The sequence below is a fragment of the Antennarius striatus genome, chromosome 2 (assembly GCF_040054535.1).
Source record: "Antennarius striatus isolate MH-2024 chromosome 2, ASM4005453v1, whole genome shotgun sequence".
Taxonomy (NCBI): Eukaryota; Metazoa; Chordata; class Actinopteri; order Lophiiformes; family Antennariidae; genus Antennarius; species Antennarius striatus.
Genome location: NC_090777.1, coordinates 3,733,890 through 3,750,239, shown reverse-complemented (window position 1 = coordinate 3,750,239; position 16,350 = coordinate 3,733,890). Strand labels below are relative to the sequence as shown.

At 46.9% G+C, this 16,350-nt stretch overlaps 1 protein-coding gene across 2 annotated transcripts; it reads right to left on the bottom strand.

The window, feature by feature from the left end:
- Nucleotides 1-3,384: 3,384 nt before the first annotated feature.
- Nucleotides 3,385-15,861, bottom strand: mthfr (methylenetetrahydrofolate reductase (NAD(P)H)). Of its 2 annotated transcripts, none has more exons than XM_068327997.1 (12): nt 15,552-15,861; nt 14,787-15,051; nt 11,737-11,975; nt 9,190-9,300; nt 8,913-9,106; nt 8,137-8,387; nt 7,781-7,915; nt 7,470-7,650; nt 7,135-7,317; nt 6,960-7,061; nt 6,762-6,881; nt 3,385-5,055 (listed from the first exon to the last, which is right to left on the bottom strand). In XM_068327997.1, the coding sequence occupies exons 2-12, from the start codon at nt 15,035-15,037 to the stop codon at nt 4,834-4,836; spliced, it is 1,989 nt and encodes a 662-aa protein (XP_068184098.1). In that variant the 5' UTR covers nt 15,038-15,051; nt 15,552-15,861; the 3' UTR covers nt 3,385-4,833. The 2 variants fall into 2 exon arrangements, with proteins under 2 accessions (XP_068184098.1, XP_068184105.1); XM_068328004.1 differs by lacking the exon at nt 15,552-15,861 and adding an exon at nt 15,270-15,521.
- Nucleotides 15,862-16,350: the final 489 nt, after the last annotated feature.

Below are 16,350 nucleotides of genomic sequence, written 5' to 3'. Positions count from 1 at the left end.
TTTTATCTGCTGTTTCTACTCATAAGGAGGATTGTGAACGTCAAGTTGACTATATTAACATCGTCTGCCATCATGTGCATCTTGCTAGCTTACTAGCTTACTTTGACCTAGCCAAAAGTATGAATGACTGATCAAAAGGAATCATATTGAACTCAAACAAAACATGTTGAAATGATGTTACACTAAGTCAGGAAATACAGTGAGTGTTTATTTTGTATAACATGGTCGTGTGGTCACATGGTCATGTGATGCTGTATATCTCAAAAGAGCTGTCAATCAAAAAGAAACAGGCTAATCAACTGATCATCCAATCATCATGTGGAAGTCCAGCGACCAGCCCACTGTGGTCACTTCCATATTCAAATTCGATTTCAGTTTTCCATTTGAACATTTTGGAGAACAGGCACTCAAAAATGTACACGAGAAAAGTTCACATCCAGACACTGACTGAAGGACTAAACAGGCAGATTGTTACCGGAAACACAACCATCTACAACGTATGCTGCCAAAGTTTTAAACCCGATGTGAAGGGAAGAAACTCTCATCCATCCTAAAAACATCTTATCTTTCCAGGAGGCTACAAAAACAGAATGACCCCAGAGTGCTGTGACTATCTATCAAGTAGTTTCTGCTGTCTGATCTGAACTCTGATTTCCAGAGTCACCCAGACCCTGAAAGTGTGAAAATAGTACATCAGGTTTGAATTCAGGATATACTATACTATAAACTATACTAGCATCGCAGGGAATGAACTTCGAAAGCTCCCCATCAGCTGCACAGGATTGTCAAAGTTTCACCCAAAACTGATCCTGGTCCTGAATTCCAGCTGTCTGAAGTTGTTCTAATGAGCTCTACTGAAAACTGGCTGTCTCTGGCGGCACCATTAAATGCTAATGAGCTCTGTCCATTAGCACTTACCATGCCTGTTACACACCCGTCTCCTGGAGAGGATGTGGCTAACTGTAGCATGGGCTAATGTTTACAGTAACATTGGAAACATAATGCTGTCATTAAAAACACCTCCACACACCCCTAGCCCACCCCATTCTTCTTCTGGGACACACCTGACACACCTGGGGTGTGTACCCCCCAAGCGACAGCACGGCAACTCACTGCTACCTGACCACTGGACACACCCAACTTCACACGCCCTTATCCTGGGAGAGGGGGGTGTTCTTGAGCAATTGGGGCGGGGCAATGCTGCATTAATAAATGTTAATAAATGTTCATTTGACTTTATCATAACCGTATTATAAAAGATGTCATCTTGATGTTTAACATTTGTCAGACCTGCTGAAGGTGAACGGTGTAGAAGTCTTCAGAAAGCATGGTATGGGGGTAGGGTTAGCAGGTCAGCAAGGTTTGTAGGTCATTGATGAAATAACCAAACAGGTGATCAGTAACCGAGGACAGGGGGACCGAGACAGGATCGTGTCTCAACGCAGTTCAGCCGTCGGCCACCAGGACGTCTGAGGAGCTCGAATCAAGTGAGTCGACTGGGATGAACATTCATTTTGATCACCTGGGCAAAGCTGAGCATCCCTGGTTTCTGGTTTGTGAAATGGAAGCTTTCAACCATCCTGGGATATGGAACGTGTCATGCTATTCATTCATGCTAATCATGCTGAATTATACATGAACTCATAATGAGGCCAAGCTGGTCCAGTTTTCAGTGTCAAGTCAGCCTGACACGACTGAACTGGTCAGCGTTCCCAAAAAACTCCTGAAAGAGACAGTGCCGTTAATCATTAACTCCATTTCTAAAATAAATAATCAGTCTTTAGACAGAGGTTATGTGCCTCCATCTCTCAAAGTAGCTGTAATTAAGCCCTTCATCAAAAAACCAACCCAGATGGAAGTGTTTTTTCTAACTACAGGACAATCAACAACCGTCCCTTTTTGTCTGAGGTTATGGAGAGAATAATTACCAGTCAATTAAATGAATTCTTGCAGGATAACAACCAGATGAACAGAGACTGTTGCCCTAACAATAAGACCGGCCTCTGATGGAGGCGTCCCGTCCATCTCAGTTCTGTTAGGCCTCAGTGATAGACCTGTTAGACCTGTGATACAGTTGATCTAACATTCTTCTGAAGCTGCTGCAGAATGTTGTGTTTATCAAAAGAAGAGCATTAGATTGGTTTCATTCCTATTGATCAGATCAGTTCCAACTCATTCATGTAAATAATCACTCAGCAGACAGTCAAGAGTACACTACGGTGAACTACCAGGGTCCCTCAGACCAATGCTACTGTATTTGATTTATACATGCTGCCACTAGGTTACCTCATTACAAAGCAGAGCATTACCCTTCATTGTTATGCTGACGACACCCAGCTGTACAAATCTGTCAAACCTGATAATCCTCACAACTAGTTCAATTAGACTTAGTGATCAGATCCTAGATGAAGCAAAATTTTCTGAAAGGTATCACTACGGAAACTGAGATGTGGGCTCAAGAGAACTCAGGCACAAAATCGCCCGAGGTTTCGAGGTCTGCACAATAGTTCCTTAGTGCCTACTGCTGAGGTACCAAACCAAGTCGTTATCTTAGCTCGTATATTAAGAATGTCTCCAAAGCAGTATTTTTCCATTCATGAAATATCCGTCAAATTTGAGATTATGTCTGTTCAGGATGCAGAAAAATATCATACATGCTTTTGTTACCTCTAGATTAGATTATGGCAACTCTTTACTGTCAGGATGCCCATTTTGCAGACAAGCAGGATGACCCCCCCAACATCATCCAATCTTAGACTCTTTAAGACTCAGACCACTGAGCATCAGTAGTCATCATACACACCTGTGCGCACACACAGGTTCATAAAGCAATATTTTGTTGGTATGTATCTGTTTACATTTCTAGATTTATACAGCAGAGTTTGTTCGATGTTCTCCTGCCCCCAGAACTCTTGTCTGCCCCTTCTTTTGTAGGTTTGTGGTCCAGCAGTTGATGTGTGTCAAACATGCATACACACTAGATTGAGGTTGTTTGAGGCTATCACTCTCCTCAAACACGTTAGATTGAGCTTGTCTGAGGCGATCTCTCCTCACGCTGCTGTAGCTTTACGCTACTTTGGGAACGTCTGTTGATGCTATGAGCGTCTCTATCATGCTAACGGGTCTCCACACATTCATGATACTCTTCTTCCTTGGTCTGGTAGGCTCCCATGGTTGGACCTACTGCTGTTGGATACCTACCCAGTATGGTCTCAACCTGCATAAAGAGGCTGTGGTTTGGTCCTACATTCTGAATACTGACTCCAGGGAAGATGACTAAAAACTGTCTTAAAGCAGGAATCATGTTTCACGTTGTCATAATAAATCGAGGCGTTGGAGGCTGGGGTCACATGACGTCAACACACACACGCACACACTTGTTGTTTAAAGCAAAACTATTTAATGAGCTTTAGAAATCAGACACATGATTATTTCCACCGATCACCTACAACATTACGACCACCTGACGCCACGATGGTGGCAACAGATCTGACGCTGTGAGGCGGAGACTCCAGGGATCACACCTGATTGGTCCCAGACCTGGGGGCTCTGGAGGCTGAACTAACACCTTACACACCCCAGGCACGCCACACACACTTCTGCCTTTCACATTTGACCTTTAAGGACAGAATGCCTTGTGTTCTGATCCGTCCCAGCAGCGGTCATAATGTTACGGCTGGTCAGGCCAGACCAGACCAATCGATACAGACTAACTCATTGTTGTCAACACAACTGTCATCAAAGAGTCACAAAAGTCTTTAGGAGAAATTTATATCATGTCTAGTTTTAAAAAAACAACCTTAGAAATAAAAGCATTTTGAAAACACTTTGAAAATGATTCCATGTGTGGACGTCCTGTTTTCACCCGATTCAAATTAAACTCTAAATACAGCCTTTATGAGGACTAGCGTAGATTAGCTGCTAAGTCACACATCAATAGAGTGGATTTAAGACAGAAACAGTGGGTGTTGAACACCCCCCACCACACACACAGACACACACGTATAAACACACACACACAGGAAGGGGATGACACGGTTTATCAATATTATTGCTATTATGATTATCAATTCAATTTATGGCCAACTCAGACGTGTCACTGGTGTCAGTGGTCAAGTCACTTCAATCAGTGGAGCTACAGGAGGAGGAACCAGTGCTAAACCGGTGGCAGTAAGCAGGAAGTTAGCATCTCTGACAGTTACCATGGAGACGGGAGTAACTGGACCGACAGTTTCTGCTCTTCCTGGGGATTTTAGTGTTGCATCATTCGTTGGAGTGTTGCTTCATCACGCTCTGGTAAATAAATGGTTAACCCTAATCCTGAACTCAGTTTGCTGCGTTTGTTCATCCTGTGAATGAAAAGGTCAAATCTACCAAACGAAGCTGGATTTGGACGAGTGGGGGCTCAGAGTCTGGATTGGATCTGGATAAGTTAGATACGGGAGTGAATTTTTGATCCATGAATGCTTCAGCATCTTTATGAATGACCAGGAAATGTTTGAGAGGAGAACGTTAAATATTGAGGTAGTTCAATTAATTCATGTCTTTCTGCATGTTTCACATGTCTGTGAAGACTTTTCAAAGGTAAATATTTATCTTTAGATTTTTTTTTCTAGGACCATCGTTGTGATTTTGTTCCCGGTTCCTCTGACCTTTTTGATTTTACAGTTTGATCTGTTCTCCAGAACAGAATCCACTTTGTGAACATGGTTTAGACTCGACTACTCTTCTGGGCTGGCTCACAAATAATTAATCCCATATATGGCTATTTTAATAGCTATGCAGACAAAGCTCAACAGTTTTGTCGGCCTTCCTTTCCAGCTAGATTAGATCCTATTCAGGGTCTGGTCCGTCACTGACCGGTTCCGGAGGTGCATCCAGAAAGTCAAACATATCATCCAGAACCTGCCACAGGCAGTTGTCTAGAGGAAAGTCATTGTCCACCAGGTTGACCAGGAAGTAGTTGTCATGGATGTACTTGATGATCATCCGTGAAGGAGACTCGTCTTCATAGAGTTTAGCCCACTGCTCGATCCACAGGGCGAAGGCCTCGTCCTGAGGAAACGGGTGGGAGTGGGTTAGTGAACGGAAGGAAGCCAGGCTGAACGATAAACCCAATGTACCCTCAAAGGTACAGTTTGATTGAGCCCGACTTATTTAACATTCTGCAGAGTTCATGTTACCTCAAGAAAGTAGTGCATCCCTGGGATGCGCTTCAAAAAATGTGTGCATCCCAACATGACGTTTATGCATCCCAAAAGTAGTAACAGAATACAGCGGTACCTCTACTTACGAAATTAATTGGTTCCGGAAGAAATTACGTAAGTAGAGACGCGTTTTCAAACCAAATGCCCTAATCCGTTCCAAGCCCCAAAAATTCCGACATAAATGTTTTTTCTCCGTCATTTTCTCGGGGTCCATAGCTAATACTGAAAAAGTTAATATATTTACGTAAAACTATCAGAACACCTCCTGGGTTGAGGGCCGAATGACGAGGACCCTGCATAAACACTGATCTAGCTCCACACAGAAGTGCCTCTTAGCCAATGGGATGCCAGGAAGATGCTAGGTAATAGCCAATGGCAGAGCAGCTATGAGAATGTTGCATTCAGGAACCTGTGGGAGCTGCGAGTATCAGCCCATACTGTAGTTTTAGCTTTCGTAATTCAAAATTTCTTTCGTAACTAGAGGCAATATTTTCCTGTTGAGAAATTTCTAAGTAGAAAATTTCGTAAGTAGAGACATTCGTAAGTAGAGGTACCACTGTATACGGTAGAAGCGTATACGCAAGGATTGAGTTTAGCCAAAAGTACAATATAAAAACTAAACAAAACGTTAATTTGAGTGATTTTAATAACTATGTTAAAGCCTGGTGGTCATTCTTAAAAAAAAATAAACAGTTTTAGAAATAAAGAAAGATGTATTTTAGTTTTTTTTTTCACTTTTGCTTAACACTCAAAAGTTTTCTTTGCGTTCAATTCATTTATTCTCCTGTGGACACTGCACCAAGCTGACAGAACCTTCTCCATACAGATTTCTTATAAACTGCACCGTCATTATTTGGTGTTGGGTGCTGACATGTAGCTGTGCCTCACCCATGGAAACAATCATGTCCATTTCGGTGCAAACGTTGGGATTTTTACTGGTTTTCTCTTGGCTTCTTCTGCCTCTTTATCCGTACTGTTCACAGTAATATCTGTCTCTGTTTCTTCATTAACTTTTGATTGTTTTCTATTCAAGAAAACACTCAAATTTTGCATCTTTTTCTGAGGCGTGGTGATAATGTGAGACTAACTCGTCGCTCTCTCACTGCAACGTGTAACACGCGCAGATGTCGTGTTGCCGTTTGGTCGATTTTAATGAGGCTGAATTACACCAATGTTTCGAGATCGAATTACACTTGTTTCGAGATCGAAACATAATGTAGATTTCCAGCTTTGGGATTTAAATAGAGAAATGAATACATTTTGAATACGGAAGTGCTTTTTGTCCCAATATTATATCGCGGAAAAAGTTAGCGTTTATTTTTTTATTGCAAGTATTTCAAGCTTGCGTCCCAGGGACGCACATTTCCTGATGATCTTGTGTCCCTGTCAAAAACTGTGTGTCAAAGACGCAAGAACGCACGCTAACCAGAACTCTGATAGTGAAGTGAAAACGTCGACAATATTTCATCTCATCACTAAGAACCTCCTGTGTGACTGCAGGTGGGAACCGTTCTCCAACTTGACAGAGCTTTGTCTACCAGGCAGACCCCTTACCTTCCAAAACAGGAAGCTGACCGGGTCCACCACCGTGGGCTGCACTACCTCCCTGCCAGGGAAGATCCCCCAGGTCACAGCGTTGGGCTGCATGTCGTGGGCGTTGGTCAGGTTTCGGCCCTGCACACAGACGAGCGCACGTGACACACCGATCACACCGACTCACACACCAACCAGGAAGGCTTCGTTCACACCTACGTGCACGTTCACGATGTGGTAGTTCACACGCGGCTCGTACTTCTTCAGGACTTTGAGGAGAGCAGTCACATTTTCACTGGAGGTGAAGAACTCCAGGTAGGCCTGTCCAACATAGACCAGAGGGTTACCACGCTGAGCAACCCTACACCCAGCCCTACGCAGCACAGCGTCCTACCTTCTGGAACACATAACCCCCTGCAGAGCCCCAGCCCACCACCGGGTCTGTGGACGGCTTGCCGTTGATGTTGGGCTGGGAGTTGATGGTCAGGACCCCCCGTCGGTTCACCTTCTCCAGCTCGTCTTTCAGCAAGTTGGTCTCTGGGGCCAGAGGCTCGTCGTTCCATGGCAGACACATCACCTGGCAGAAAAAACACACACACACACACACAATGAAGGGTCACGTGTCGATTCAAAGGTTCAACTTCACAGTTTAGAGACCAGTAGGTGTAGATTCTCTCTCTCCCTGTGTGTGTGTGCGTGTGCGTGTGCGTGTGTGTGTGTGTGTGAGACCTTGTGTCCTTTGCTGTTTGGGTGGCCTGTGATGTAACTGGTGAAGATCTCATACACGCTCTCCTCGTTCTTCAGCTCGTCGCCCCACATCTGCAGCAGCGCTTCCTTCGATGACTTGCTCTTCAGGTAGAACAGGTAGTAGTCGTTCAAGTCGCCGAATGCTGGAGACGCAGAGTTTCCCCTGAGGATGTTGGCATCGGTTAATCGTTTGACAGCAGACCTCATTCAATGTCACACCCCTGGTAGTTCCACTGTAAACTTACTGTACCTACAGTCCATAAAGGCACCAAAGACATAAAGGAAGTCCTCACCATCGTCCGTTGGGGAACTCGTCCCAGTCCTGCGTCCTGTAGATGTAGCTCTTGGGCCTGGAGGCCCAGAAGATGGGTCGGACGTCTTCCACCTTCCGTTTGGGATGGGCGCTCAATGCCCAGGGAAGAGGCCGTCTGCCGGAACACATGAGCAGTCCAGAAAACACATGAGCAATCCAAAAAAACATGAACTTTAAGGAGGACTAGTAGAGGTGTGACAGTTTCATGAACAAGGTGACTACTTTCGTGACTAGTTGTTATCCTTTCTATTCATGTGTGTTGGTGACAGGAAGTGACTGACAGTTTTTGTGACCATCAGGTGCTTTGGAGGGGACAGTCTAGTTCCCGTCACTCACCGGGGGTCCTCGATCCACAGCCCCAGCTGTCGGAGGACCTCTATGGTGGCCACCTCTCGATTCAGCGTGTAGAAATGGAGGCCGGGAACATTGCCCGTGTCCAGCAGCTGACGGCACATCTTCACTGCCAGCTGGACGCCGTAGTTACGGATGGCAGCATCGTTGTCTTTGATTGGCTCGAGGACCTTGGAGATCTCGTCCGGTACCTCCAGCTTGGACAGCTTGACGAGTTGACGCAGGGAGTTGTAGCCCTGGAGACAAACCGGTACCAGGTCAGGTGTAGCCATCCTACACTGATGGACAACACTCATCACCACCATGTGGACGGCACCAGGATAGGAACAGAAGGGTGGAGACACACACCCATCATGCTCAGTGCCTACCAGAACTACCAGTGGGGGTGGGGCTCTGATCTGGGCTTGTAGCTTGTCAGGTTGAGGGTCAGCAGGGACCAGAATGAGGTCAGCTGACTGCCTGAATGAACGACTATTGTTCACCAATAGGCTTTTGGCCCCGGCTCAAGTTGGAAGTGCTCACTGTAGTGCCGGGCTCGCTGTAACACAATAAGGCCCCCTTCTGGGGGAAGGAGCAGTGAAGAGCCCACAAACCCCACTGCAATCTGACGCATGAATAGGATGGCAGCTTGAAATAAAGAGACTTCATTATAGAACAGTAAAGTGGTCTTGATTCCTTCACCTTTTTGCCTTGAATCACACTGGGACGTTTTCTGATACTAACTGGGTTGAAGCCACGCCCACCTGTCTTCAGTGACTTACCTGAATAGGAAAGATTCCAGGTAGGATGGGACATGTGATGCCGATGGCCCTGCAGTCATCTAAGAACTTGAGGAAGGTTTCTGCTCTGAAGAAGAGCTGCGTGATGATGAAGTCGGCTCCAGCGTCTACCTTCTCCTTCAGATGCTTCAGATCTTCCTCGTAGCTGTCCGCCTCAGGATGGCCTGAGGGGTACCCTGGATTAAACACACACATTTACAGCCCTGACCGACACACAACCACATCCACAGGTCACAGTGACGGGAGTCCAGAGGCATACCCGCAACACAGATGTCAAAGTAGTCGTCAAACTCAGAGCGGATGTGCTTCACGAGGTCAATCGCATAGTTGTAGCCTCCCTCCTCTTCCTCCCAGTCGGCTCCTATCGGGTCTGAGGAGAGAACCAACATGTCACATGTTGAGAATCCTTCTTGGTGAGTTCTCACATGCAAACATGACAGGATTCATAAAACACCTGACAGAGAGTTAAGTTTACCATTCAGGTGAATTCCAACTTTACTTTCTCAGTCAAGAATAAACTTTTGAATAAAGCCAAAAGGCAAATCCTCAGAACTAACAATCTGTTGTTGAGGCCATCTGTGTGAACACAGTCTCTGTTTTGACTTTGTGCCTGGTTGTTCCTGGAACTGTTCTGAACAGACTCAATAGGATGTCACCAGAGATTAGCCTGTGGAGGACACGAAGCAGCTGGAGATACGAGTTGAATCCGTTCTGTGACTGAGCTGGAAGTCAAACAGCATTCAACCCATTTTGATCCGTTCCTCCTGATGTGAACTGGTACCAATCAGGAACCGGTTTACATCCTGTGCTCAACTGGAATCTGTCTCACCTGCCCACTGAAGTTGCCTAAATTTGCTCAAGTGTTTATGATGCTGGATTCTATTCATCTTACAAGCAAAAGAATTTGGGCACTGCTCAAACCATTTCCTATGATGCTCCGCTTGTCACACTGCTATCTAAAGAAAACATTTATTACTGGAATGCAAACTAGAAATACAAAAGCAGCTTATGAACGGACGGTACGCTGCACCGGGCCCTCCAGATGACACCGCTGGACGTCTCGTAGCGCTGCTCTGTCAATCAGTCCATGAGGGAGAAGTTCCCCAGCGTAGAGGTGGATGTGACACGCGTGCTATCCCATCACACGCTGGGTTACTTATTTCCATGTGAAGACAGAGCATTTCAGTCATCACCCTCTAACACATCTCACCTCATGCAAGAAGCTACGACCACATGCAGGTCCACAAACACGTTCAGTTACCCCATCATGACATCTGAAGGGCAAACACTGGACAACAACAGCTTTAGAGTCCTTCCCTGGAGCAATAGGGTAAATTATTGAGCTATGGAACAAAGAGCAGTAGAAAAAAGTCAGTTTGTCTGGTTTTACCATTTACAGTATAGGTTCAATAAATAACCAAACCAGCTGTCCAAACCACTGACTGCAGGTGTTCATATCCGGGGTGTACCCTACCTCTCTCCTGTAGTTTGCTGAGATGGGTTAAAGCAGAACTTGTGACCTCAGATAGCAGCTAAAGACGAGTAGTCTGATCTAAAAGAAAACGGACGGAGCAGCAGCATCTTCTCTTTATGCACATCCTGTTCCTGCCCTTCAGGGGACTGTGTGTTCTAGTCTAACAGCTTCTGTGTCCGTGTTGACTTTGAGTCGATCCAGACACTCGTCACCTGGTTTTGAGCTGATCGTGACACGCCAGCCTGACACACGTGACCCAGTTCTGAGCTGATCTTGACACGCGTGACCCACTTCTGAGCTGATCTTGACACGCGTGACCCACTTCTGAGCTGATCTTGACACAGGTGACCCAGTTCTGAGCTGATCTTGACACGCGTGACCCGGTTCTGAGCTGATCTTGACACGCGTGACCCGGTTCTGAGCTGATCTTGACACGCGTGACCCAGTTCTGAGCTGATCTTGACACGCGTGACCCGGTTCTGTCCCAGTTTACCGTCTGACAGCCGCTGACGAATCCACGTTCATCCATGCGTTGGTTGACACCTGGAGAATGACGTCACCACCAGCAGCTAACTACCAGCTAACTACTAGCTAACTACCAGCTAACTACCCGTCAGAATGGGTTCAGATGCCATCTGCTCGTTTACACAGTCAGACAACAAAGTAGTTTTTTAACCCCCCCGACACACTGCTGCCAGTCATCAGGTCCAGTTAGACCTCCGTGTTGGTTCAGCTGGACCTGCCATAAAGTTTAATTACATGACTACAGTAATTGTTTAGCGTTTATAGAAGTTGCTCTACTTTCGGTCATATTCTGTTTATTCAAACTCAAGCCTCTGTGTCATTACTTCGTTTTCCTGATTTCACTGTTATTCAGTCAGGTCCGCTGACACATGAGGGTTTGATTGTCGACATAACGATGTGAGCACAAGGACAACCTGAAGGCTCTCATTGCAGCATGAGAAAACAAATGTTAAGTAGGGGTGTCGATGAACAGGTTTATAACCTCCTGAGGGGAGCGTCACAAGAACGACAGCCTACCAACTGAAAGACTGCCGATTGAGAAAATTGACGGCCCAGAAAGACGACACACGGGACAGGAAGGGCTAGGACCTCAACCAGTATCTTCCGTGGTGGAGAAACCCAATCAATTTTTGTGGAAAAGCCTTCTTAGATATACCCACAAGGGCGCTGGGGTGAGAACCCCAGAAGGATGGATTCAACGGTATGAAACCATGGAAACAGAAACACTGTGGGTGGTGGAGGTAGACTTCCCACCTTTACTCACTCTGAACTGGGCAGCAGGGACCTAGGTGTGTGAACATGTCTGACCTCCTCGTAGAGCCATGATGTTCTTCAGACCCTGGCGCTTGGCCTTGTCCAGGTAGCCGGTGATCTTCTCTCTGGTTTGGTTGCAGCAGGTCAGGTGGAGGATGCTCTCCAGCCCACAGTAGTTGACTGCTGTGCTGGCAATCATGATGGATGAGGTCTCCTTGTCCGAACCAGGGTCCCCCGCAGGGTGCCATGTGATGTCAATGAACAGGGGCCCCCCGGAGCCCATACGGTCAAATCTGAAGAGAACGAGAGACGTTAAAACAGGAGTCATCATAATTACACCAACATTTTGTCCTCCAGTTGGTAGATTTGGAGGACAACTCAACAAGTTTAAGGGTCTGAGCGACTTTGCGCAACCAAACCAGGCATGCTCTTAATATTCTTCATAATGCACACATTTCAAATTTGAATTTGACAAACATCTTTGGGAATATTGTAACTTTTCAGAAAAAGGTTAGAAATATAAAAGTTCCCATTAAGGCCAGTGAGCCAGTCATGTGACCTGCAGAAACATTCATGTTTTTTAGCTATGGCTCAGCCGCCAGAGGGACAGATGTTCAGATAAACTTTCCTTACTCATAATTTTGGTTTATGACTGCACAAAATAATCTAAAGACAGACATGGCAGAGAACTGAGGTGAGAAAACATTCTGGTACATAAAACACAACTCATTTCTTCATCATCATTGGTGACATGCAAATGAGAGAAAAAGTCGGTCTGAGGAGAGGACCACAGACCGACGGGTGGAAATGACCTGACACTGTGTTGATGGAACCATCCATCCATCCATCTTCCACCGCTTATCCGTAGTCGGGTCGCGGGGGCAGCAACTTTGACAGGGAGCCCCAAACTTCCCTTTCCCCGGCCACATCCACCAGCTCTGACTGGGGGATCCCAAGGCGTTCCCAGGCCAGTGTTGAGATATAATCCCTCCACCTGGTCCTGGGTCTGCCCCGAGGTCTCCTCCCAGCTGGACGTGCCAGAAACACCTCCCTAGGGAGGCGTCCCGGAGGCATCCGCACCAGATGCCCAAACCGACTCAACTGACTCCTTTCCACGCGAAGGAGCAGCGACTCTACTCTGAGCCCCTCGTGAACAGCAGTGTTTCTACCTTATCTCTAAGGGAGACACCAGCTATCCGCCTGAGGAAGCCCATTTCAGCCGCTTGTATCTACGATCTCGTTCTTTCGGTCATGACCCATCGCTCATGACCACAGGTGAGGGTAGGAATGAAGATTGAACGGTAGATGGAGAGCTTTGCCTCTCGGCTTAGCTCCCTCTTTGTGACCACAGTGCGGTAAAGCGACTGCAATACCGCTCCTGCTGCCCCAATTCTCCGTCCAATGTCACGCTCCATTGTTCCCTCACTCGTGAACAGGACCCCAAGATACTTTAACTCCTTCACTTGTGGAAGGACCTCATTCCCCATCTGAGAAGGCAGTCCACCGGTTTCCTGCTGAGGACCATGGCCTCAGATTTGGAGGTGCTGATCCTCATCCCCGGCGCTTCACACTCGGCTGCAAACCGGATCAGTGAGTGCTGCAGGTCACAGGCTGATGACGCAAACAGGACCACATCCTCTACAAAAAGCAGCGGTGCAATCCTCAGGCCACCAAACTGTAAAGCCTCCTCACCATGACTACGCCTCGATATCCTGTCCATGAAAATCACAGACAGAAGTGGTGATAAAGCACAGCCCTGGTGAAGGCCAACAGCTACTCGGAACAATCTGAGGTTCGACAATCGGAGAGGCCATGGAGTGTTGATGGAACCACAGACAGAAAAACACAAGACGACTGAAGCAGAGACAACACTCAACCTACAGTAAACCGACTGGCCCCGTGTCTGGTTTCATGTTTTTGTACTTATCTAGATTCCACTTTAAGATCCTCTGTTTATTACTGAAGCTCTCATATTTTAGTTGTTTAATGCTGGAAGTCCTTTCTCTAATAGTCCTACCTTTGTACTCTCTTTCTGAGTAGTTATCAAAGACACCACAGTAAGACACAATCACATGGGTACAATAATCATCAAATGAAGGCAATACCAGATCAATAAGTCAAGTTCAAAACGTAAAAATAAAAGTGATCAGTTCTCATATTAAATCTAACAGATCTAACACTATAGAAACAACGTCAGTCCTCCAACCAGCTAACACTCTGGAACCATGTAGTTTGGATGAGTCTCTTTGGTGAACCAAAGCGAAACTAAAACGGGTCGGATGTTTAACTGATGTTTAACACTTTTAAGACAACACTAAAAACACAAACACAACATCACTTTCGAGGCGAACATCAGCAGACTGGTGAGCCTTTGAACTCAAGTCGGAACCGTCACCCATCAGGAACCGATCCCACACCATCAGACATTGGACCAGACGTGGGTCCAGGCTTGGGTTCTATTTGGAGTAGGAACATATCAGGACTCTTGGAAAGTTTAAAGCGTTCTAAAAAGACTGCTCTAAAACTGTCTCTTTTTCATTTCTGCTACTGGATCACAACTTCAGTAACGGTAAGTAGGAGCCTGAAGGAACTGCTGGTCCCTGCCTGAGCTGCGCTGGACGTTCTGTCCCTGTCCTTAGTGTCTACAACTACGACCCGTTTCTAAAGCCCAGTGCCGACCGTACGCGAGTCTATCCACCTCTTCACGTCGACAAAAACTATCTGGTTCCACTTTTTAGAAGCACATCGTTTGGGTCACTTAGAGATGACAGAACCATTACCCACCACTGATGGGTCTGTGCCAGAACACAAGGTCTATCAGCCCTAACTTTTAAACTGGGAGGTGGGACGATCCTGTCATGAGAAGCTGACGACAGGATCACGGAACTGAGGGATGTGTGGAAAACTACACCGCAGCAGTTTACCCCCAGGAGGTCATATCTCGTGCAACGATAAGCTGAAAAGTACACATATCAATCCGAGTCAAGTTGCGTTAGATTGGGTTGAATTGGGTAGAATTATGTTGGGTGGGGTTGGGTTGGGTGGGGTAGGGTCAGATCAGACCGAGTCGGGTTTGTAGTTGCGTCCACCTTCATATCACATGCCTTGAGATCAGGTTGACAGCCCCATTGGCCGTGCGTGGAGGAAAGAACTCCAGCGAGAACCAGTGGTCTCCAGATTCCATCCTCCTCCGCATCTTGTCCCGGAGCCGGTCTGTGCGGTCGGTGTCCAACACCGGCGTGGAGCACCGGGAGCTGTCCTGGGAGCTCTCCCCGCTGCTGTTGCCCAATCCACTGGAGTCACTCTTGCATGATGACTTCCAGCTGCCGTCCACTCGCTGAAGCTGGTTCACCATGATGGAAAGTCACACTGAGGGAAGAGAACACGCAACGCAACCATGTTAGTGTCCATCAGGCGTGGGACAACACCACAAGGGTTGGGGGCAAGACCACCAGGGTGTGGGGACAAGACCACCAGGGTGGGGGGACAAGACCACCAGGGTGGGGGACAAGTCGTCCAGGTTTCACTATGACTGAAGTTTTACTGCCCCCCACTCACCCCCCCTCCCTGATGAAAGACCTACAAACCGTTTGTGAGGAATCTGATGTCCCTTCCCGACACAAAGGGACTGACCAGATTAGTTCTACAGTACTGTATATCCGTGCACTCCACGCGTGAAACCCCCCCAGTGGTGGTCGACAGCTATAAAGAGCCTGCTAGCTCGGTCACACGTCCTTAAAAACGCGCCATCCTGTCGGGTATTAGAGCTGAACACCCGCGGGGGTTCCAGCGGGGAGCCGAAAGCCTTCAAGCCCGAGCCAGGCTCGCTCTCCTCGGGGTGAGAACCCGCGACAGCCCGCTACTCCTACCTGTCGGTCCTCGTCTTCACAGCACCCCAGTCTGGCCCATTCAACACCGCAGCAGCCGCTTCAGCAACAGAAACGCAAACCCCACACCGCGGGCAGCCAATGAGAACGTGGTGCGTTCGTGAGCATGGGAAAGACCAGCACCATCGGCACAACCGGTGGAAGTGAAGCCGTATCTTCCGGTCGGATCGACATCCGCTGCAAAAACGATAATACATCCACCGACATATCACATTTTGATGATGATGACTACAATTTTGACAGTGACATAACGTATGACATACGACACAATCATGACCATGACGAGAATTTTAATGCAACATTAAACACTTATCGTTGACTTTGTAAAAACTTTAACTGAGATGAAATGCAATGCACACACTCGTTAACTTTGAGCAATATAGTTTGATATTTTGTTAAAACGACGGTTGGTGTAAGTTAATCACAGTAGTTAAACATGGAATACGTGTGAAGAGTCGCGTCAGTGAGAAAACGGTTTATTTCTCTGCCATTGAACGCGTCGTGAGGCTGTCTGTGTTTAAGGGCGTTACTGCTGCGCACAGTTTTACGCATAATCAGGCAGTCATCGCTGAGTTTGTATTTTAACTAAATTCCTCTGGAACACACCTGACACTTTCCTCATGTATGTATAAAACACGCACACACACACACACACATACACACACGCACATGCGTCGGTATGCCCGTTATAAACAGGCTGATGCGTAAAAGACGCGCAGCCGTGACGTTTTGGCTCCGCCTGCAGCGCCACGGGACTGAGTGGGGGGAGATGCTGCCTTCA